General features: G+C 40.0%; 1 protein-coding gene across 1 annotated transcript in view; it reads left to right on the forward strand.

The window, feature by feature from the left end:
- Positions 1-1,229: 1,229 nt before the first annotated feature.
- The window catches only part of LOC140232070 (unconventional myosin-X-like), a 37,091-nt gene continuing 13,342 nt past the window's right edge, over positions 1,230-24,978 (forward strand). Inside the window, exons 1-10 of the mRNA XM_072312221.1 lie at positions 1,230-1,355; positions 1,939-2,129; positions 12,316-12,460; positions 14,242-14,319; positions 16,017-16,176; positions 18,142-18,248; positions 19,931-20,057; positions 21,492-21,610; positions 22,408-22,558; positions 22,828-22,955. Coding sequence (XP_072168322.1) covers positions 1,230-1,355; positions 1,939-2,129; positions 12,316-12,460; positions 14,242-14,319; positions 16,017-16,176; positions 18,142-18,248; positions 19,931-20,057; positions 21,492-21,610; positions 22,408-22,558; positions 22,828-22,955 — 1,332 coding nt within the window. The remainder of the gene's footprint in view (positions 1,356-1,938; positions 2,130-12,315; positions 12,461-14,241; positions 14,320-16,016; positions 16,177-18,141; positions 18,249-19,930; positions 20,058-21,491; positions 21,611-22,407; positions 22,559-22,827; positions 22,956-24,978) is intronic.

The following is a 24,978-nucleotide window of genomic DNA, read 5'->3' on the forward strand; positions in this document are numbered from 1 at the left end:
GACATGGTATTACATATGGGAATGATTGCTTGGAGAAAGACAGAAAGAGAGAAGTAGAGACAGACAGACAGACAGACAGACATGGAGATAAAGAGAGAGAGAGGGAATACCATAAGAAGGGCTGAAAAGAGACTACACACACTGTAAAACCAGAAATTTTCTCTTACATTGTAATTTCACGAATTTCACAAGAGCCAAGATCCACAAGTTGAAATGCACACGAGAAGCTTGGTCTACTCTATATGCATGGAATGCCAGAGGCAAGTCATGAAAATTTTGTGCCGCAAAAAAGGCCATCGGCTCCAATTCGCGAAAATTTCATGCTGGGGATATTTCTGGTTTTACAGTAGATATTTTTTTTTTAGCAGTGTCCTGGGAATTAAGTGCAGGACAAAGGAGGAAAGTTGGTATTTGTATCATATCATTTGCAACATGTGACTCTGGTAGTTCACTGGGACAGGGTCTAGGTGCCTCTATGTCTTACTTTACTTTGTTCTTTGTCTTTAAGTCAGTAATAATGAGTTCATATCTTCATTTGCTAAACTCTATTGGGACTCAGTCCATCCTCTTACTGTTGTAATAAATATTATTGGATACTGTACAACATACATTGGCAGTGTCCTTCTTTCTTTATGTGTTTATAGTTATGTATGTCACAGTATCGCTGATCTCTATATAAGTATATACACAGCCGTAGAATCTCAACTGGAAAGGACCATTACCGATGAATGTATGCTTCGATACACATATTTGCTGATGGGCACTACTTGTGGTTTTCTAATGTACCCTGGTAGGCAATGAATGAATATCGATTCAATCAGGCCATCCATGTCTCCCAACACTACGGGGTCTTTCATATGACGGAGGTTAAATACATTTCATTAATTTGCATTTTCTTGCCCTGACAGATTAACCCGTTGAGGGCGTCCTGATTTTGCTGCAACACGCATTTCCCGTAGACACCTGCCCGAGTATACTCGGGACTTGTCCTCAACAGGTTAAGACTAATGCTAAACCTGTGGTCTAACTGAATGTCTTGATTGGTTGTCCTCTTTGCTGTCGCAGATTCAGGATACAGCGACAACGTGGCTGACAGCACTTCGGCTGCATCGTCGTTCTCTTCCGCATCTTCCACCGCTTCTTCCTCTTCCAACGCCCCGCCCTCATCCACCTCTGCCTCCTGCTCCTGCTCCTGCCCGTCAGCGTCCATCTCCTCGTCCTCGTCCCAGATGACCTCCAGGGTGACCGCGGACCTCTACGGCCGGCTGGACGACCTGGTGAGGCTGCCCCAGCCGGCTGGGGAGGAAGGCGTGTGCCACGTGCTCCAGAAGCGATGGCAGTGCGGAGAATGCATGGTAGGTATTAGTTTAACCCTCTGTGTGCTATGGACTTTGGACAGTGTTGTAGAGTTTCTTAAGCCAGTCAGACGTCAAAGCACACAAAGGATTAAAAGAAGAAAGAGTGAAAGGTTTAAACTTGTGAGTAAGTAGGCCTACTCCTTCGCATGTCCAGTTTGTAGTACCAACGTGCTGATTTTATTGTGAAAGTTTTCCAGGACCAAATTTGCAAGCAGAAGAAAGAGTCCAAAGTCCAAAGACAAGCAGTTGCCAACTGAGGAATTTAAGGCTGTGAGAATATCTCTCGTGATGAGATTTAGACTATACTGTATAATTTTGATTAGATTTCAAGCCCAAACATATCTATGTAACTCTTTAATCTTTTTGGTTATTACTTAGCTTCATAAAAAAGAGATGATGCGTTATATTTCTTGGAGAACTAACGTTTATTACATGTTCATTAAGTCAGAGTTTTGTGTTGCGGAAGGTGTATAAGGACTCGGTGCATTGGGGGATTTTGGCAAAATCAGCCAGTTTGCCTCAAGTTGTACTCATAATCTTGTCTCATCTTTTGCTTTGTGGTCTTATTCAATTAATCCAGACCAGACTAGGACCAGTCCTTCTTGCACTGAACCCCCAGAGGGGCCCAACACAGGACCGCCTCCTGGAGTGTGGCCAATCTGGCCCCCACCACCACTACAACACCAACGACCACACCCACCTCCAGAGACTGGTCCAACATGTTCACTCTCAGCTGGTGGAGAACCAGCGACCCCAGGCTGTCATCCTCAGGTGAGTGTCCACTGAACCACACCCAGTCCTAAACATGCACACTCCTATTAAAAGATATTTTTGTTCGCTCCCTGCAGAAATGCAGTAACATTCACAAAGACAGTGCGTGTGTGTGTACATTCTTCTACCTCTTCATGGTATCTTTAGATATTACAGGGATTTATAATAACATGTGAAAAGGACTCAACATTTCTTCTTCCTTTTTTTCAAAGTTCAGCTTCATGCTTGAAGATTTGCACTGACTCAGTAGCCCTGGGCCACTAGAAATTGATGTCCCCCCAAAAAAAAATTTCCAAAAAGGTTATCTTTTGGTAGCCCAATCTTGCAGCTAGAATTAAAAAGGAACTTTTACATTTCCTTCTTATTTGAGCCACCAAAATTTCAAATTAAATGATTTATTGTTGAGCCCTGTGTGAAGTGTAGCAAGTGCTTTGGAAAAGCCAGTTGTGTTCGTCATGGAAAATCAAAAGGTGCTAGCTGAAAACCACCATCTAACATCCAAGAACTTCATTCCAAGTTGGTGGGGATGAGAGTGGTGGTGGTTGGGGGGGGGGGGGAGAAGTTAGGAACAGCCCAGGAGAAACATTAGGTCGTGACCTCAATTTCTGAGTGTGCCTGCCTTACCCGTGATAGAACATTACTGACACTCTACTCGGTGAGCAGGTGTAATGTTGTGTCGTTTTGGCGCAGTGTTTAAGGGGGGCCTTTCATTATAGCTCTGCGATGGCAGTGTCGTGGAATCTTGAATTCAATCATTTTGCAACGCGCTGGAGAGGAGGAGGAGGAGGAGGAGGCCCTCGGTAAGAGGCTCTCGGCACCGAGCATCTAGTTTCCCCTTTCCGACCCATTGTGCCCAGCGCACTCGATTTCGGCATAGTCTTTCGGAGTGAGACCCAATTGTGCTCTTCAAAACGGCCAGAATATCCGGGGCAGTCGTGTAGTTGTCCACCTGACACAGCTCTTGATGTCTGCCTCTTGGCATTGACGTAACTTTTTGCTGCCGAAAGACTTGATTTGTTGTTTTCCTCGTTGCTCCGCCTTGATAGTTCCAGGTTTCTGTAGAGGATTAGAAGGTCGAAGAAAGTGTTGTTTCTGAAACTATCAAATGTGTTTCCTTGTGCACATTGGTTTTTATTACATAAGTTTTTTAGGGTACAAAGGAGATAATGAAAAAATAACAATTTGAGACAAAATTACCCCCCCCCCCCCAAAAAAAAAATACAAATGAGGGGTCAAGGAGGATTTCCCCCCCCCCCCTCTTTTTGGTAGATGTTTAGAGTATGTAGCCTCTGCAATAATCATTAATGGTAGTCATTATATGCTTCTACTGCATTGCAAATGGTCATTTTCAGTATTATTGCAGCGTTGTGTTTGCAGTGCTTGTTGGGTTGCTTGATGTTTTCAAGGTAAAACTTTTAGAGCTTATAGGCCTATGCTAAAAAGTGTATATGTAGGAACAGACTAAAATTTTAATTTAAGTGATTGTAATGAATGGTCATATACAACAATTCCTGTCTGTCCTGGATGAATTGTTGGTATTGACATTGTGAACACACCAGTAAACTTCTGCAGAAGATATTATGAAGTACTTGCAATGAGCGCCCCCCCCCCCCCACCAGCAGCCCCATGGACACAAAAGCATGAAGATGTTTCTGTGTTGTGCAGAGCAAGCAGAAGTTTCAACTTCCTTTGAGGTTTATGAAAACCCTTGTGGAATCTATGAAATCTGCAAATATTTGAATCCGTGCTTCTGTAAAATGTTTGCACTGAGTTGTCAAATAAGAACTGTCAGATCTTGTTCAGGGTTTAAAGCTTCTATATTCTGTTGCTGGCTGCATGCATGCACTAGCTGTCTTACTACTGCCTCGTGGTAAACAGTTTGCGAAATATCGACATTCGCCCAAACTGCCATATTGAATTGAAGAAAAAATTGGTACCGTGGGGCTGCAGTATGTACAGTGTATGGGCATGTGTGCCGGCTTGATATTCTAATCAATTTGCGGTAAATGAAGACAGCTCCCGACACCCTGTGGGCACGGATTTTGACACGTATGCCAATCTTCAGCTTTTTTTCCCCCCTCACCACTCACTTGTCCTTGGAAAGTGATCATATCTTGAGGCGATGCAGGAAAAATATTGACAGAGATGCACAAACATTTTGAATGCAAGCAGTGCAGAATGTATTTGCTACATCTTTATTTTCTTTACAAGTGAGTGAGCGAGTGTATGTTTGCCTGTGTCAAATGAACCTGTGTCGTTGACATTTGTTGAGTGTATATTAAAAGCTCTCATGTGTCTCATACACACTGGACATTAACCTGTTGAATACTAGTCCCGAGTATACTTGGGTAGGTGTCTATGGGGAATGCATATCATAGCAAAATCAGTTCATCCTCAACAGGTTAATGCTGTGCATTTAAAGTTGTAACCTTCAAGGATTGTTCTGTATACCATCACTGAATTCTTAAGTTTCATACAGGGTTTTGAGTATATTGTGGATCGTGCAGTGTCCTCCAATCATTGGCATGGTGGAGTTTCAGTGATAGCAAGCACTTCAATCACTCAATCTGCTTGCAAAGTTCAGGCTGACTTGTGTAGTCAATTTAATAGCAGTTTCTTAGTTTTTAAGAATATAATGTGTGTGGATGATATACAATTTGTACATGAGGATATATTCTACTGGCTTAGAAAAGAAAATTGTGACTGCCATGCAAATGTTCAGAACCATAATCTCAAATAACACTCCATAAATTATTGTGACCTAAAAAATTGTTAGTTTCTTTAATCCTCTATTGAATTCAGACATATATCTGTTGCAATCTCATTCATGACTGATAAAAAAGCTGTCTCATGAAGTTTTTGATTCGCTTGAGGGTGAACAACACATCAAGGAGAAGGAAAGGCTATTTTGGTTGTGTAAACTTACTTTTTGAAAATCATTTATGGTAAATCTTGTGAGAACAGTCTTCATGCTGATGGTCCCATAAATTCTACCAATTTGATCTGTACATGATGACAGCTTTGATAGAAAGATCACAATAGGTAGACATTATTCAGAGCTAGATAGGGTGCATCTAAAGCAAAGTTAATTTGTATTCAACAGAGCATCAGAAACCGTGAAATCTGATATTTTCCAGGGGTACATGCATACATTTCAATTTTGGATATGATATGTACCATTAGTCCGCTTGCAAGGGATTGACAAAACCTTCTGAAAAGTTCTTCTCTCTGGCTTCTTGCAGGGCGATTTTGCCAAATTAGTATGCCTAACGAGTCTTTGGCAAAGTTGACGGTGCGTGCGAAATGGATCCAGACCTTCCAGGGGCCCACCGCAAACGGAGCGCGGCCAAAACGCAGGAGGGTTCCGAACAGTAATAAAGCCACTCTCAGGGAAAGGCAGTCAATATTTGTGTGAGACTTGTAGAATCAATAGCATGTCCCGCTTCCGACAGCTCCAATTGATTCGCCAGTAGACGAGACAGCATGAGGAGAAGCGCTAAAATGTATGCGAAAAGAAAACCGTGCCCTCAGGAAGTTATGACAGTTGGCATTGTGACTCCATTGCGGCAGGCAAGCCCCTGTCTGCGATATTAAATTTTGTCGAGGGAATGGCTTTTGGAGCGTTTGGGATGATTTCATTTCCCACGATGCATTGCTCTGAAGATGAGCAGAAGCATCTCCCGTTGGTTTCCACCTTGATGTCTGTTATCATAGGTAGCTGATCAACGGCTTTTCCGTGGATGATGGGCTCGGTTTTCCGCAACTTGATTACTTCGCTCGACACGGCGCTGAGTATTAAATGCGGGAAAGGTCACGTTCGATTGTTATCGTGGGACCCAATCTCTCGTGCGTCTTGGGCCGCACAGCACAAAGCGCACGCTTGAGTGTCGGTGTTAATTACCCGGGCACCGTGATTGGCCCTCCAGTTCAATAACTCGTGCCCGCTCGGTGTGCACGCTCCTCTCTCCGTCGCCAGGAAATTAACCCCAACTTGATGTTGATGGTCCTTCCAGCATAGCAGAGTATCCCGGGAGCGCTACGGATCTGCCCCTTTGGACCAACCTTTACACCCCTCACCCCCCCCCCCCCCACCTCCTGAATAAAATGAAATGAAACTAAATAGAGTAAACCTTGATGTTTGTACTCCTCATTTACAGGTGTGTTGCACCGAGGTTTTGAAGGGCTCGGTAAAAATACACCAGTGACCCAGAAAATGGAATTTGTATAGCTGCAATGGATATTGCCTGCTGCTTGCACAGCCAGGCCATGTCCCGCGGGTCCAAGTGAATGGATTTGCGACGCGCAAAAGAATCTCATTCAGTGTGAATGTTGTGAATGCTTCTATGGTGTCCATGTATGGAAAATTGTGTTGAGTTTGCGTGGTGGCATTGAGCAAGATATGGCAATATGAAATAATGCAGAAATTGATAGTTATCGCAGTAATATGTTTGTGTTTATCATATTTTGATGTATGTAGATTATGTTATATGTTTATGTTCCCTTTTTTCATATTTTGTTTTGTATACTGATACTCTTTGTTGAAAATTAAAATAAATGAAATGTATTAAGGAGGATGCTTTAAAAAATGGTGAGAAGAAATGAGCATAAAAGGAAATACCATAGTGAACCAAATGAACTGGTATTTCATAATTGAAGTGAATTTTTGTTTGTTCAACTTGAAAACTGAAAAGGTTTAGATAGGCAGATATGAAAAGTATTAGATGATAATTTGCCAACCTGTCAAATTCTAATTGGACTGTAATCAGTCGTCTGGCCTGTGTAAATACAGTTGGACTCTTGTCATCAATCACACAGGATTACCAGTCAATATAATTTGTAGCTGGATCTGCAGTGTTTTCATAAGCTTGAAAGCTAAAGTTCCTGTATTTAGCCCAACATTGCTAATTCTTTATGCATTCAGATCTATCTGCATACAGGCAGCTTTCTTGATTGCATCTGTATTGAATCCCATCCGGTCTCTTTCATTTGTTTTACTTTATCTTTCTTTGTTATTTGTTTTATTTCTCACATTTGGTCAAAGATGTGACAACAAGTAAGAACAAAAGCTGCAATGTAATATTGTGGAAATAACTCTTTTTTTTTATAACTATAGAAGTTGTTGAACATCCTATGCAAGTATATCAGTATCATATCAAAAAGTTATTAAAATTTTATTTTTGGCAGAGAGAGAGAAATGGCTGGAAGTAACTGTTACGCTGGTGATTTTTATGAATAATGTTGTGATGCAGCTGGTGTAATTTTTCCATTATTTACCATAATTTTGTGTTTCTCATGGAATTTCTGGCGGTTTGGGTTCTATCACCGTGAACAATTTTTTATTCATGCCCCTCAGCATTTCTATGCAGAGTAGATAATGTTGCCACAACTGAGCGCTTTCAGTCTCAAGTACCCCAATGATTGTGGACTGATGTGGTGATGTGGTGTTTGTTCTATTGCATATCATACGATTATCCATATTAAGGAAAACAGAAATGTCTAGAAAAACACTGAAATGACAAAAGAGAATGATTTCAGATGTATGCACATCCAAACAGACGTAACGCACCGATGATTGTGGGCGGAATACATGGACATGCACGATTGGTCATGTTTTTATGAATGAACTAAGGCAAAAAAAAAAAAAATTGTTGCGTTGGGGTAACCCGCCCGACCCTAAAAATTCCGCCGACCCCATGTTTTTTTATTATTTTTTTTTGCTATCGATATCAAATATCTTGTTGATTGCGATCGCGATCGCACAAACCCGGAAGTGGAAACGGCTCTGGGGATATCGGATGTACGAGGGAGAGATCTAGCGCCTCGCATAAGCCTTCCTTGATCAGTACGTCATCTGTTTCCAACACGGACACGTACTCTAACAAGATTTATTCAGTGTATACGTAGCATTCAGACTGCGATGTATTGTGCACAGTTTTGCCATAGGTTTCTTGTGTGGAGAACTTACACGAATCTGTATATGTGGGACTGTAATAGAGATCGCCGTGTGCGATGAAAAGATCGTACATATGGGTCAATTTGCATCTATCTTATCTAAGTCAAAATAGTAAAATATGAAGTGAAAACATTCAGGATAGGGATTTCAACATCTTTAAATTCTGTGAAGGGGTATAATTCCAGTAATATCGGCCTCATAAATGATTTGTAGAATAGATGAACACAGCACATTCGGTGCAGCAGTTGTAACTGTTTACTGAGCTGAGCACGAGTTTTACACGTAAAATGCAGGTAGCAAAAAAATAAAAAAAATTAAAAAAAATAAAATCCGCCCGACCGACCCTATTTGAAAATCTCATGTTACGCCAATGCAACAATTTTTTTTTTTGGCCTAATTGCTGTATCAATTCGCTGCATGCATGCCTGTAGCCAGAGAAGTGGTAATTGACACACTCACACACACGCACAAGAGCCCATGACAACCAACTGAACAGTTTGTGATTCTCTTTGGCATTGAAGATACCAAAACTCAAAGAAAAAGGGGAAAGGAAATTAAAGATACAGAAAATCTGGCACAATTGTGCACGGAACCAACAATAGCTCTGCTCCATTTTCGGGAAAAATCTATTGTTCTTTCTTCTTGGTATTCACATTGTCTGCCTATTCTGGGTTTAATTATCTTCAATTCTGACTTCTAGAAATCCAGACTGTCTGTCTGTTACTTCAGTGAGGGTACAACAGGGTACATATTGATGCTCATACAGTTGTATGTCAATGGAGGAATGATCTTGTCCGGACTTTTAAATCTAAAACTGTCATTTGGACAGCATAATCATAAAGGATGAGAGATTTCCTGTATTGTGCTATACAATCACTTTCTTAATCAATAGGATTCATCTTTGAAAATTAAAGTTCTTGGAGTTACTGAAAGTGACCCTGAGCTACATACAGAAAATGCTTGTCAGACATAATGCCAGAGGCACGATTCTTCCAAGCTCATGAATGACTGACCAGAAATGATCCTGTGGTCATGATTACAAGCTAGAATCCTTGTCATTTCAAGTGGAAAGTCTATCTTTAACCATGTAGTGGGTATTATGTTTCACATTGTAGTATTCATCATGATTTTCATTATCTCTTCAAGGATTCCATCAATTCAGCACACTACCAATCTTTATAAAATAATAACAACAACAATACCTGTGAGCAGATTTTTTTTTTCCCATGAAACCAGTGTCAGAGAATAAAATGTGCAAACATGGCATTATTGCAAATAATTTTGTGGTTTAGAATTCATTGCCATGACTTACCGGTGCTGCTATTTTGAACATTTGACATTCACTCTCCAATCACAGAATCCCAATATCAATGCAGTTTGCAGAATATCACTCAAAATGATAATGAGCAGAAAATCCATTTGACTTGTGTGAATATAGCAAGAAGAATAGATGAATAAGAAATAGATTGAAAAAGATGAGGACTGCATGAATAGTAAGCTTTATTGCCGGGGAATGGAAGTGTAGTTTGATTTTCACATTAAGTGACAGCACATGAAATGAGTTCTTTGTTTGAGAGAGGTGATGCATTAATGTCATGTGCAGTAATGCTCCCCATACGTTTCAAGGTCATGCCTGCTTGCCACATTTGATTTTGGATACTCATCGATCCCTGTAATGATGACGAACCATCTACGAAAAGTCACCAAATTGCCAGCTAAGCCTAATTCTTTCTGGGCATTCATCCCAGTCGAATGATTAATGTCTGCACAATGAGCCGGTCGTCTGATCTCGTTTGTCAGCTGAATTAATGACCCGTTCGCCCCATCGGATTCCCATTCGTCATGGCGACCAGTTCGTGCTCAAATCAGCAGCATGTGGTCAAACCACAACATGCATCTGAGGATGCAGCTAACTCCATTCAAAGCTGAAGAGGTCGATGGAATGAACAAGGCAAATAATTGAAAGTGGTGGTTCATGGGGGGGGGGGGTGAGGGAGGGAACGGATTGAGGATTAATCTAGGAGTTTGGAAATGTATGCAAATCTTGTGCAAAACCCAAGAATAATACATTTTTTCTCTCAGCCAAAAGACCTGTCATAGCAACAGCCAATGAATTCACATTGGTTTAGATTTACTGGATATGTGGTAACCAAAGATTTACAAAGCTGCAAATCAGTGAAAGAATTGCACATTACTGGCATCACGTGTGAGGAGCTTCCACAAATTACAAAAGTCTTCTGTAGTCCAGGACAACCTGTCTGTGTCTCATAATAAATGAGCAACTATGTTTCAGCAAATTTGAAGATATTTAGGTCCCTTATATATATATTTCAGGAGCATGCAGTTGAATCTTTAGTTAACTTTTTTTTTTAAAGCAGATCACCCTGGTATTTTGCTGTCAGGAACATAAACAATCACCAATCAACCTTCTATTAGGGACATAATGATGATAAAACTCAGCCTTGGTTGCCTGTCATCACTGATTGCATGCTTTATCTGAGTTTCTGGTCCCCATTCAGAGGGGTTTCACACTTTGAAATAACTTGTATGTGTGTGATCACATTTCTCAACGGCACTTCTGAATGAGCTTACAGTGGCATAGTGTTTTGGCAATAAGATAAATCTTCCTGCCACCAGCCAACTACAAAATGACATTCCAAACAACATGAGTGTCACAAAGTGTATGGCAGCTCCATCTGAAATACAGATTTTTTCTGTACGTGTAACATACAGTGGTTTACACCCATGTGCATTAAACATGGTTAAAGGCAGTTACATAGAATCAGTTTCATCTCCATCTCCTCCAGTGGGTGTGTAGAGGTCACAGGGTCAAGACTGCCAACCTATTCCCAGAATTGATAAAAACTCAATGCGCCTGCACCTTCAGACCATGCGTGGAAGTGGCCATAAACATGACTTTATGAATGTGATTAGGAGAAACTTAATCTGAACTTTTAGACCTATAAAAGATACTATAAAACCAGAAGCATTCACAGCGTGAAACTTTTGCAATGTGGAATTTTTGCAAACTGCCACTGGCATTCAGTGCACTGTGTAGACCAAACCTTCCACTTGCATTACTTTCGTGAATCTTGGCTCCTAGTGAAATTCATGAAAGTTTCATGCACATGAAAATTTCTTGTTTGACAGTAACTGCAGTTAGCACATTCACATGCTACAAAACACGTTTACAAACAAGATTTCTGCCAGTCTGAATGTGTTTGAACCACCTGTCAGATAGCAGTTTGCACTCCTGCACAGGGCTACCTCCAAGAAAGTTGACATTCTGATGTCTAGACTTCCAGTATCCTGTTTACCATTCTGTTCTTCCAAATATAAGGATTTATGGCCTACTTTTGTCCTGAAATGACCGTAATAAATCCCCCAGACCAACACCGGCTAGTCTTAGCTCCAAGAGTTGACCTTGTCTGTCTCCTTTTAATGTTTGGACCAAGTACCAATAGACCAATTTTAGAAATTATCCTATTTTCATTAACAGGTTATTCCTAGCAGCCTAATAGCTTCCCAAAGGCTTTCCCAGCCTAACAGCTACCATACTACTAATATACAACTCAAATCGCCAAGACTTAAACATAGGCCCTATTGCAAAGAAGAAAGTTAATACAAACTCCATATGATGTTTGAAGAGTGCTTTCATATTCCAAATAGGCTGGTAAAGAAGGGTAAAGAAGGGCCCTTCTTTACCCGTCTTTACCAGCCTATTTGGAATATGAAAGCGCTCTTCATTCTGAATCTCTATTCATATTTCTCTGATGGAGGATTCCCCCCCCCCCAAACTGACAAAAACAAACTTGATGCTGACATATGCATTTGTGACAGACATGGAAACCAATGCAGTGCAGAATGGTAATAAGAAGTTGCAGCAAGGAGCTTGAAGCTCCTTGGTTGCAGTTACATGAAAATTAAAAAAAAAATGAAAGAAGTGTCTGGGAGGCAGAATAATGACTGGCAGGGATTTAAGAGTAGATGAGGACAGGTGTGTTGTTGGTGAAACAAAGGAGCTTCAAGATAGGGTTAATTTGTCAGTTGGTTCCTCCTCAAGGGGGGGATTTATGTCCAGATGATGGGGGAGGGCAGGGTTAGGGAGAAGGAGAAATCTCAAGCAAAAAACTGAACTTCCCTTTTAGAATTAAAATCGAAAACATATTCTAGACATGAGAGCATTCATTTCTTTTATGTTCTTCTGTCTGTTTGTTTTTTGCAACATCACAGCGGTGAGAGTGGGAGCGGGAAGACCTACACATCCCAGCTGTTTCTACGGCAACTGCACAGTCTCCGGAAGAAGAAGCCACCAGGAGTGGGAGGAGGAGGAGGAAGCTCGTGTGGCGCTGATCAGAGAGAAAGCAAACAATTTCGGGTGAGGCAGACATGCTTCGAATATTGATCCTTGTCATAGAATGTGCTGAATCGATGGTCATGTGATATTAAAGGCAACATCACACTATCAAACATCTCTCCTTCATGCACCAGACTTTATAGCATGTAGTTTTGAGGTACCACATCACAGGTGTGTGACTGCTACTACTTTCTAAGAAATATCCGTATAAAGATCTGAAGTCAGCAGCTTTCTTTAATGTGATAAGAGCTAGTCCGTAATTATTAGGATCTCTTGAATAAGAGATTTCATCTATGTTTGGATATATTCAAAATGTGCCATTCCCTGAGTGAATGGGGTTATGGAGAATATTGTGAAAATCTGCATACATCCACAAATCTTCCTATAAAATTCAGTCTGCATCTACATTTTATTTTCACTCTCAAGTGAAAACTATAGCACAATGTCAAGTGTGTATGAAAGAAACAAAAATGACACTCGCCTTCTTGCCTCCCCCAAATTGTTGTCGTTGCTGTGACCATCCGTGATACGGCACAAGTATGCTGCAAATTGAACTATCATCTTGTGTTAGTATTTTTTCCCCCTTGCAAAGTGCACATGCTGAAAATAATGGGAGACCATGTCTTGATGTTCAGAATGTGTTTTGATTGGATGGGCACATGCACCTGGAGAAGTGGTAAATTGAAGTTGATTCTTTGTGACATGGCTCCTCCGTGGGTTATTTTTTTTTTCTTATTTTTTTTTTCTTCAACTGATTGCAGACAAAAAACCAACTGTCTGTTGCCTCCGGGCTAAAAATCACTGTCTCGGGGTCAGCTAGTGTTTGCACAAAGTTTATCTGAGGGTTATTTTTGCAGTCTGTATTTCTGGCTGAGAAATTGGAGATGGGGATGATATTATTCTATGGATTATTCGCCCCTGCTAGTACAGTGCATAAACGATGCAAATACAGCAATTTGGCCCAATGTTCAGCTAATACTGTACACATTGATTTAGTTGCATGGTTATTTCAACTTAGTCGCAGCCAGACAGTGGATCCTGTATGCTTTCAGTTGGAATTACAATTATAACATTTGTTAGCATTTATTTTGTGTGCTTCTTTTTCATCATTTTACATCAGCCATCTTTATGTTTCATTACAAAAATTAATGCAGTGATGAATTCAATGGATAGAGTGTTAGGATGAATGATGGGAAGAATATGAAAAGAATTGGAATAGAAAAAAAAAAAACTTGATGCAAGAATTTCATGAATTTGAATAATTATCGAGTATCCCCTGCATGGTGTAAGGATTTAAATAGAACCAGCCATTGGCTGTCGGGTGGAAGCTTGGTGGTCTAGTGGTTAAGATGCCTGTCCAGTGAGCATGAGGTTATAGGTTCAAATCCTGCCCTGGTACTTGTATGCCCATGATCTCTTTTGTCATGTCACTAACAAATACTGATTGATTCAGAGCTTATTTACATCATTTATGTCGAAGTAGGGCAATTTGACGATCAGTTGCGACAAAGGATCAATTTGTTGTTAATCTTTTGAACAGAAATAAATGAATGCCGTCCGGCTCTTGCTCTGTTGAGCTCACATGCATTTTTGTGTATCTATCTGACACTTGCGATTGTAGCAGTGTGTTCTGCATTCATTTCTGATACATGATGATAGAGAGAGAAAAGAGGAAGAAGAAATTATGGGATTTGAAATGAAGAAAATGAAAGGATAAAGAAGTGAGAGACTATAATAAAGATTCAGTATTGTTGAAAATTATTCTTATTAATCATAGTGGGTGTTTGTTTTTTTTCTTGTAGAACTTGGTCGCTGCTTTCCATGTTCTCAGAGCAGTGGGATGCGCCAAGACGAAGCAGAATTCTTCAGCAAGTAGAGTGGTGAGTAAGAAAACAATTTTGCTAGAATTCATCGCACATTTTTATTAAAACATGTGCTGTAAGTGTACTAAATTTATCACATTATTTGTGTGAATGAAAGAGTCTGCTCTTTAGTTTATGGACTTTGCTTTCTGTGGGCAGATTTCAAGTTCTGGTAATGATAATTAATAGTGATCTAGTTGTACATGGATATTTGGCTCATAGTAGGCCATAGTAGGGAGGTTACTGTATATACCATATGTTATAGTGCATCATATTTTTTGCAAATCGGGACTTCCCAACAATTTTGCGAGTGGTTAAATTCATGATCATGGAGTACAGAAGTGAATGGAGAAATGTATACGTGCACGTCACATTCATGTCGGGATCAGAGTTAGCATATTTGTGTGCTGTTAAATTCTAGAGTAGCATGTGATTCGCAAAATTCACGAAAATCCCGCAAAATATATGGCATATGCACTGTACACCTATTTGCTGGGCAGAGTAGATCAGTTTGAAGTAGTGTTCAGTTGTTGTACATTTGTAGAATGTTTGACATGTAGTAGGTGATAGGGTTTTTTTATGGAGGAAGGGGTGGAGGGAGGGGGAGGGAGGGGGAGGGGAAGGGGGGCAAAATATTCTTTATCCATGTGTTGTACCATCAGCCCAACTTAGCACCAGGGGCACAAAACCGCATCTTCACTTGGCCGACCGATTGGGACAGGACTGTCGCGGCCACTTAGCTTCTCTTCCCCCTCCGAAACCGCACATAGGAGCCCTGATGGATGGAAGATGTAATGTAGGGCTAAAGAAGAACGATAGGAGAGAGCCCCCACCTCATTACCTTCCCCCCCCCCCCCCCCAAAAAAAAAAAAAAAAAAAAAAAAAAAAAAAAAATCAAAACTCACGTACCTTAGTGAGGGGTCCTCCAAGCGCCCGAGGCAATTATTCACGGGGAGTGTTGGGTTGTGTCTGGCCGAGCGAGGGTGTGGATTCACGGGGTTCCTCGATCCCCTCTCGCTGGAGAGCTGGGGGAAGAAGGGATCTGTTACAGGCGTCCGCCCGTGATTGACAACTGGTGATACCGATATTGGCACCTTACGCTCCAGTTGTCGGCTAGTTGTTGATCAATATTTTGCCAGCCTGTGGGAAGTGGAAAATTCACTCTCTTTATAGTCACGTTGAAAAAAAGATATGAACTAGCAATGAGAAGAAATGAGAGAAGTAAGCCAATGAGAAGTGTCACTGTTATTACTGTAAGGAATATTCACCACTTTCATTGCCATGCATACTGCAGTGTTTGATAAATTTCCTGTTTCCACGGATTATGATTTGTCTTGGTGGAGGCTTCTTCTCATTTAGTGTTGTCCCTGTCATAATTATCATCATCATCATTTTCATTTTCATGCTAATCATCATCACCACATATTGTACCTATCTTCTCATACAGCATTATTCCATGTTTGTAAAGTTGAGGAGGAAAAGTTGAGAGGAAGAAAAAATTGGAAAAAAAGACCTTGAATTTCAACTGTTTAAAGGAATTAATGTCACTTGTATTATTGATGTAGATCATCTAATCGCATTTGACTGTTGGGGAAGAATAAGACTCAAGGGAACCCTTTAATCCAATTGCTGTATTTGCAATTTCACTTCATGTCTACACAAATGAAAAGTCAAGCTCATGTCCACATTGGTTTGTGTGATTTTTTGCCTCACAGGGTCACCACATCGAGGTCCAACTCGCAGGAAACATGCCCACCAAGGCCAAAATCCAGTGTCACTGGTTTGATCAGAGCAGACTGGTGGATACCCCCGCGGGGGAGCAGAACTTCCATGTCTTCTACCAGATGTTGGCAGGGCTGACACATGAAGAAAGAGGTAACCACTCAAAGGAAATCTTATGGGACAGTGATAACTGTCATATTCAGTCTGATGTGTCAATGCCCCCTGTCTCACTTATTTGTCAAAGCTTGACAGCTAAGTCTGTAATTCCCATCAAAATTGACCAACTTTGATCCTAGCAGGCATAAAAAGTTTGCTTTGGCATAAGAAGACAATGATTCTTTTTTATTGTATGATGTTGTTGCCTATGTATTCCATTCACAAATAATACTGCAGATTAATGCTTGAGTAGATGCTAATGCAAGTCATGAGTTGTTCCTGTGTTACTTAGTGAGAACTGAGAAAGTTCTGTAAAAGTGGATATTTTCGCGCGACTAATTTTTTGCACTCGGCCGGGTAAGATGAGTTTCGTGTGTTTTTGATTCTGCAGAATCAAGACATCAACTACTGGAGCACATGGCAAGCAAAAATATTCGTGTGCTTTTATTTTCGCGCTAGTTTCTGGTTGCGCGAAATGCGTGAACATTTTGACACCGCGAAAATTTCCACTTTTACAGTAGTCATGTTAGCAATAAACTCACAAGGAATTTTGATCAAACAACAAATAGGGGGTCCTACATTAATTTGTCAGTGTGCCAGACATAAAGACGACTGTATGAATAATTCTAACAGCTGCAGAAGGAAGGATATCAAAACACTCATATCTTAAGTTGATTGACAGATATGTACAAGACTCTCACTACCAGTTTAACTCCCACATACATTTGATAGAATAATGATGTAAGAATATTAAAGTGAAAACACCGTAAATAATGCTTTTGTTTTGCCTATCTAAGATTGATGTGTGTTTTTTTAAAGGGTTCGTTTTGTGTTTACCATTTGCTTTTGTAGTTATTATTTATGTTTTTAGAGAGCGAGTTTCTCAATCACAAATTCATCTATTCTGTAGAGCCCTACTCATGCATTCTGGAGTAGTGGCAGTGAACACCTCACTCTGTGATTGAGAGAATGCAAAATTGAGATAATGCCATGTCTAGCCAGTCTTCCTGTGAAAGTCTCAGGGCATGACACTGCCTACATTCGAGCCGTCATCCCCATCTGACTCTCCTATACACACAAACAATACACAAATCTGTCTTTGTGTGTGAGTGTGTGTCTGTGTGTGTGTGTGTGTGTGAGAGAGAGAGAGAGAGAGAGAGTGAGAGAATATGTAGGGAAAGTCCCTTGTGTATTTAGGGGCATGACATCACATACTGGACGACTCTTTGGGGAAATCCCCTGGTGTGAGTGATGATGTCGCCACCTTGGCAGCAAGGGGAGATATTATACATGTGTGGCACTACTCTAAGGTTATCTATGCAATGAACCACGTACTGGAAGACGAGCTCAATGTCATTGTAAACCCAGATGATCACATGACCAGAAATTAACTCTCGCCCCATTGTGTATGTGTCACAAGTGGTACAAAGTTGCACCATGTAAGGTCATATTTAAACTTGATGTGACTTTTCTCAAATCTTGAACTAAACTGAACACCCAGAACAGTCCGAAATCATCGCAGAGAAGTGAAATGTAGTGTGTCATGGAAAATGTGTGATTTTGTAAGAGGAAAATTTAAGAGAATTCCGTAAGATGTGGGTGTTAAGTGATTTCAAGAGTGGCAGCTTTTGCATAATGAAGGAGCATTCAACTTTACCTCTTTCAAAAAGCAGAAGGAATAACATCATCCTTCTCATATGTCAGTAACTTGTTGAGGGAATGTGTACTGTACATAAAGAATGAAATTCTGGGTTTCTTTCCATTAAAAAGTGATGATGAGTACAAAAAACAACAACAAAACAAAAGCGTAGCATTGTTCACACTGTCCAAAATCCCTGGCATAGAAAAGGGGTCAAAGCCATCACAATGATATAAAAATCACAGATACTGCCCTTCAAAATGGTGGAGATGTCTCAGCATCTTGGTATTAAATCACATCATGTCTCTCCTCCCTCCTACCAGCCAAGCTCCATCTCCATGGTTACGGGCCCCACAACCTGGCCTACCTCAAGGGCAGGGGCAGCTCCGAAGATGCAGACACGGACAAGCAGAGATTCAGTTCTCTCAGGGTGAGTTATTGCACGGAATTCCCAAGCTTCCAGATTTATTTATTTATTCATTCATTCATTCATTCATTCATTCATTCATTCATTCATTCATTCATTCATTCATTCATTCATTCATTCATTCATTCATTCATTCATTCATTCATTCATTCATTCATTCATTCATTCATTCATTCATTCATTCATTCATTCATTCATTCATTCATTCATTCATTCATTCATTCATTCATTCATTCATTCATTCATTCATTCATTCATTCATTCATTCATTCATTCATTCATTCATTTAATTGTCCTGTGGACATTATTTACTGCATGATGGTTGGTGGTGCTAAGTCCAGGGTTTTCTCTTCCGTACAATCCTGTGAGAAAGCAGTCTGCTAATTTGGAATAATTTTAAAGTATCTTGTGTTCCATCAAAGTGCTTCTGAAAAAAAAACAACAACAACAAAACACTAGCACCTTGATACATGTAGTGAATGTTTTGCACTAGTGTATGTTTACTATAAACTTGAAGAGCTGTAAACAAAATACGGAGCATTGCATTACGAAGCAAAATCAGATTCTTTGTACATTCTGTATTATGCTCACTAGTGTGAATCACATGGGACAGAAGTTGGAGCTTAGTTTTCATCCTCAGTCACGCAAGCTGCAAGTATTTCTTTGCTCCACCTCTGCTTGGCAGCTAATAACAAAAATAGTGTTTAGTTTCTTTCATAGGGCTCTCCCTGGGACACCGGGCAAATCGTTTTCTCTCCCTGACCCTTGTATGGTTTTTCTTTACCCCCCTGTACCACCAAAGTTGGTTCAGATAGCTTAACTTGTATTACTCTCACTCTATTTGATCTGTGATGTGACACCGTGCTTTGCATAACCCTGAGAATGGCAATGTGGGACATGATTTCTTTTCTCCTTCAACTAATCTTTCATCCCAGAGTTCGAGAAACTGCTTAAAAAATGATCAAAAATTCACAATGTAGTGACTCCCCAAAGGTATTATGTTCCCTTGTGATAATGTTCTCTGGGATTTTGTTTCTTTAGAAACATATATACAATGTGAAGAGAACTTGACATACTTTTCTCTCTCTCTCTCTCTCTTTTATTTATTTCCTTCGTGTTCGCAGTGTGGTCATGTTTGCTCATTCTAGCACTCAGTCACCTCTTAAACTTTGATCTAAAAAGAGTGGAAGAGGGTAAAAAGAAAAACCTTTTAGTGATATCAGACTCCCTGGAACGTGTATTATTTACTTCTTTTTTTGTGCAAGTGGGTCAGAGTAAATTTGGAGTCAACATCTTGATCTGAAAACACGGGGGGGGGGGGGGATAAATGTCATTGTAATGCCCCCCAATGTGTGTATTCATATTATGCAGTGGTGTGATGGTGTTGAATCCACTGCAAAGGATGATGAGGATTTGAAACAGAAGAATGTACTATGCTTACTGCAAATATTTACTAGTAGTTTGCTCTAAACATGATTAGCTTCGAAGAATATAGCTTTTACTCCTCCATCCACTTCATGCAAATGTCAATGTCATAAAATGCTTGTCAGTTGCATTCAATTCATGCGGGATATTCTCAGAATTTTTTTATTCAGTCATTTGTATATAAGATCTTCTGAGCAAAGTTCAAAGAATTTTGTGCAAAGTTATTTTTGTCTTTTTTTGTTTGTTTGTTTTCTTTTCAGAGTTCATTGTCGGCACTCGGCATCGAGTTCTCGGACGTCATGAGAATACTGGCAGCCATCTTGCTACTTGGAAACGTCCGGTTCGTGGAAGACGGCGGCTACGAGCTGGACATCGAGGGCAAGAGCGGTAAGCGACACCGAAATAGTCCCAGCCTTGTCCGTCATGTTCATTTCATCAATAGCTTTTAATCACGCTCATCTACCGCGGAGAATGTTCATCAACACTGCTCTGTTTTAATCTTCGGTTCTCGCGTTACGCCGTGAAGTGGCCATTATAGCGACGCAGAAAAGGGGCTTTGGTATTCCGTCGATACCGGGTTCCTCTCCGGTCGCGGCGATCGCACTCGAGACGTTTCCATGTTTCCATCCCACAAAAACCACCCACACTCCAGCGGCGGATCAATGCGAGATTTCGTTACACAGGTGCATGCGCCCGAGTTTATGAGAAGCCTCCGCGAGAGGAGAGGAGAGAGGCCAGACGTGCGAGCGGGTCAAGAATACACCTTGCATTTTGCTATTAGCCGCACTCCACAGAGATATCCGGTGTCGCTTGGCACTGCTGCGCACACAGCTCCCTGGTTTTATTTCTGTTTCTCAATGGATTCTATTTCTCTTCCCCTCACTCCTCGCTCCATTCTCTGATCTCTCTCTTTCTCCCTTTCTCCACTTACACTTAAAAGCCTTTTAATCACAGGAAATTACAACTTTCACTCCTTTTTCCCTCACTTTTTTTTTTTTGATGAATAGATTGCAGAAGAGCAGAAGAGACAAAGAGTTGAAGAAATGTGTTTGAGTCAAACCAGCTTGAATATATATGTTGCTTTCTAATCTTTGCTCCTAGAAAGTTTTTGTCCAGAATAAGTGGAAATGCAGGTACAGATAAGCACTGATCACAATCAAAAACGTATATGTGTAACATGTGTCTATTTATCCATATTGCTGGTATCTTGCTTTCTCTCTTATTAAACTATTGCTATCCATATTCATATCTATCTATCTATCTATCTATCTATCTATCTATCTATCTATCTATCTATCTATCTATCTATCTATCTATCTACATGTATCTATCTGTCTTTCTGTATTTCTTTGGTACAGTGTCTATCTTTATTCCTGTTTCTATTCTGTCATTCAAAGCAATCTATTCATCCATCTTACCTCCTTTCTACCAATCTGTCCTTCTGTCTATTCATTTCATCACACAATTCTCCGTTGAGAATATATGAGAGCCCATTCGCGCATACGCAGTCAATTTATTTGTAGCCATTTTGTGTCTCGACACCACTTTTTTCGTGCAGAAGATACCTTCAATTTCATCGTATATCATCACGGTTTTGGACTGACTTTCATCAGAAAATTTGTGAGAAGCCATTATTTGTTGTTGTTTTTTGTCTAATTGTGGTTTCATAGTAGTTTAATACCTCCCTCTCATGATCCATGAGATGGTCCCACCAATGTATTTGATAAATTTGAGGATTTCCCAGCAGATCGCACACCCCGTACGCCTTCTGTTGTATGCCTTACATACAATCTTACATGTATTTCTCTTCATATCCCATAGAAATCAAGGCCGTGGCATCTCTGCTGGGGGTGTCGGGCGTGTCCCTCTACCGCGCCCTCACCACCAGGACACAGAGCATCAAGGGGCAGGCGGTGAAGACCCTATGCAATGCCGAAATGGTAAGAGTTTTCTTGATTGTCCATTATTAAAAGACACTATTAATCATTTGCAGCTTTAGTGCTTTAGTGCTTCAAAATAATTCTAAAATGTGAGGTAGGGATAGAAATAACCAATGTAAAAATGGTAATCAGTATGTAATCAATATTAAGTATTGTTAACTATACAAAATGTGAAAAATAGCTGTTATAAAAATTGTTTCAAGAATAAACTGTCTACAGTTGAGGTTTATTGAGAAAACTAGTGATATCTCCTTACATTCCAGGCTTTATTGCAAAATTTTTGTGTGGTAGGATGTTTTGCAATACAACTGACCTACACATATGCATCACATGCGATAACTCAGACATTTATTAAATCCCCGCTCCCAATGGTAAACAGTATCTTTGATATAACCCTGATAAAGGTAATTATGTTAATGATGATAATGATGATGATTATGATAATAATGATAACATTGATAACGGTAATATTGATGATATTGATAATATGATAGTCATCGTCATTGTCATCTTCATTGTTATTGGTATCATCATCATCATCATCATCATCAGTGCTGCCATTGTCGGAATTATATCAGAGTTGTTTTGTAGCTTGCCTTTTCTCCACACTGTGGTCTTCAGAGCACTTTTCATTGTATCATAACCCTGAATACTGAGACACAGGTTTTAAAAGATGTGGAAAGCGGATTTAGCACTCGTACCAGCAATTACTGTGGACTGAAGAAGGAAGTTGTCGTACAACAGCACACTTGCATATGTACATTTTCTTTTCTTTTCTTTTTTTTTTCTTGTACCAGGCAAATCAGACACGTGACATCCTATCCAAGGCTCTGTATTGCCGCATGGTCCTGACCGTTGTGAAAAGGATCAACAGCGTCTTCAAGCAGAGCGTGAAATGTCCACCCTATGTGGCGCCCTCTATCAGCAGCGAAGACACACAGAGTAGTGGTAAGACAACAATCTTTTTAGATGTGACTGATGTGAATTTTTTTTTTATTCCTTGGGGATGGGGGAAAGGGGTAATAAGAGGAGGAATTCTGGAATTTTTTGGGGGAAGAACATGATTTTCTGATTTTCATTCAACAGGATGTTGGGGAAGAGAGTGTCCCATTTATCTTCCATTAGATATAGAAATCACATTTAGCATATTTATTAATATATTTCATATCAGGAACTGATTTCCATTTCCTTTTTTCCCCTCCTTTTTGTATGACCAGGCGACTCATGCAGCAGACTTAGTGACTCAACATGTGAACTGACTGGCAGTGCAGCACCATTAGAGGGCAGCAGACACACAGATGGGGAGATTCACATCATTGACATGCCTGGCTTCTCCAACTCTCAGGTTAGTCTCTTTTCTTCTTCTTCTTCTTCTTTTTAAGGAGGTATCCTTTATATCATCTTTGATTGGGACTTAAAGCCATCATGTGCTCATAACCCTTAACTTAACTTTCCAAGTAATGTTATGATGTTTGCCAGTTGGTTCATACTCCAAATGGCAAACAATCAAAACAAAACAAAAAACTTTTGGCCATAATGTGAAGTTTGCAAAATCTCCTTAGGATGCAACCTTGCAATTTTCTCTAGTAGTGTCTTTTTGTTCTTACTAAGAGCAAATAGTTTTCTTCTTCAATTTGATCTTGTTTGTGTGTAATGTGTGGTAGGCTGATTTTATCCCTTTATATATCTAATAGCCTTGGTAAAACAATGTGGCTTTCCTAAATGAAAACCTATTTTTGTAATCTTGTATAGTAATCATTACATAAGTGACTTCACGTGTGAAAAATTCCAATGGGTTCTGATGAGATGAAATGTAGGGTCTGTGGGAGTGTTCACTTTGATTTCAAATAAATTTTTGTATCATGAAAATTGTGCATACTCACCGCATACAATTACAATTCAAGGTATGGAGATTTGTTTTTCAATGAATAATTACCATTGTCAAAATTTGGTGACACAGATATATCTATTAGTATTTAAGTCTGCAAGTCTTTTAAGCTTTTGTGACAGAGAAGTACACCCAGACATTAAACCCCTCCCATCTCTTATAGCATTATCAGTACAGTGAAACCCCGTTATAGCGAGTTCGTTTATAACGAGGAACCGCTTTCAACGAGGTAATCACGTCGGTCCCATTTTTCTTTTGAGTGTAAACCTATGGTAAAACAGATCGGTTACAACGAGTTTGGTTATAATCAGATTCCGGTTGTAACGAGGACATCTTCGGTGCGTCATGATAAAGAAACGCATAAGCAGTTTGATCGGATACAACGAGGTTCCATTTCTTGACCTGCCGCTTTCAAACGCGCAACAGACGAAACATTGAAAACCAAATTCACGCTATCCTTCTCTTCTCTTTCTGGTTCTGCAGAGTCATTCTGACCACATAGTGCGCGCGTGTATCATGATTTTATATGTGCATAAACATTTGAGCTTTATTGTAGCAGTCCTCATGCCGTCTCTCTATCAATGAACGATCTGAGGTGGGAAGAGGAAACAAATGTGCTAGGCTCAGTCGTCCCGCCGTTTAATATCCCTCTTTTATCCTCCATCATCGGTGACAAATGCTTAGTATCGTTCTTTGCATGTTTTCTTATAAACCATGCGATAAGACACACGGATACTGCCTGATGTTCTTCAGTCTTTGAACATAATTATTTGATTTTTTTTTTTGGAGATACGCGTAGGCGGCCTACTTGATATTAGCTCAAACCAGTCCGTAATGTGAAAAAAGAAAAATACTCATTCAAAAATGTTTCATTCTGTGAAACAAACTGGTGACAGAACATGGAGAAATATGTTTTTGGAATGCATGTGCAGCTTATCATAATCCTTTTCATGTCAGTTCCGACTTCCAGTTGTTTTGCTGGTTGGGAAACATTGATGTGTACACTATGTAAGAGATTACAGGAGAAATAATTAATGAAATCATCGTGATGTTCATTATCATTTCACACTGTATTTTACAAATGGATAATTTCATTCTTTCAGAATGGTCCGTTATAATGAGGAAGAGATAGGCGTAAAAAGGATCACGAATTCAAGCATGTCGTGTACCTTTCAAGAACGCATGTACAAAATGCGAAGAGATTTTGGGGAGAAAAATACAAAATGCATTTTCAACCCCTGCTGGTGCAAACATCATGGAATACAGCCTAAATAATTAATGTAACAAACGTTTTTAATACAATGTGATTTTGTTTATTAAAATTTTATACTGTGTTTCACAAACGATGTTTTCATTCTTTTAGAATGGTTCAATACTCGAGGAAGAGATAGGTCTACAAAGGATTACAAATTCAACCCTGCCGTGCACTTTTCAAGAACGCGTGCACAACACTCGCGAAGAGATTTTTCGGAAGAAAAAC

The sequence above is a fragment of the Diadema setosum genome, chromosome 8 (assembly GCF_964275005.1).
Source record: "Diadema setosum chromosome 8, eeDiaSeto1, whole genome shotgun sequence".
In the NCBI taxonomy this organism is placed as follows: Eukaryota; Metazoa; Echinodermata; class Echinoidea; order Diadematoida; family Diadematidae; genus Diadema; species Diadema setosum.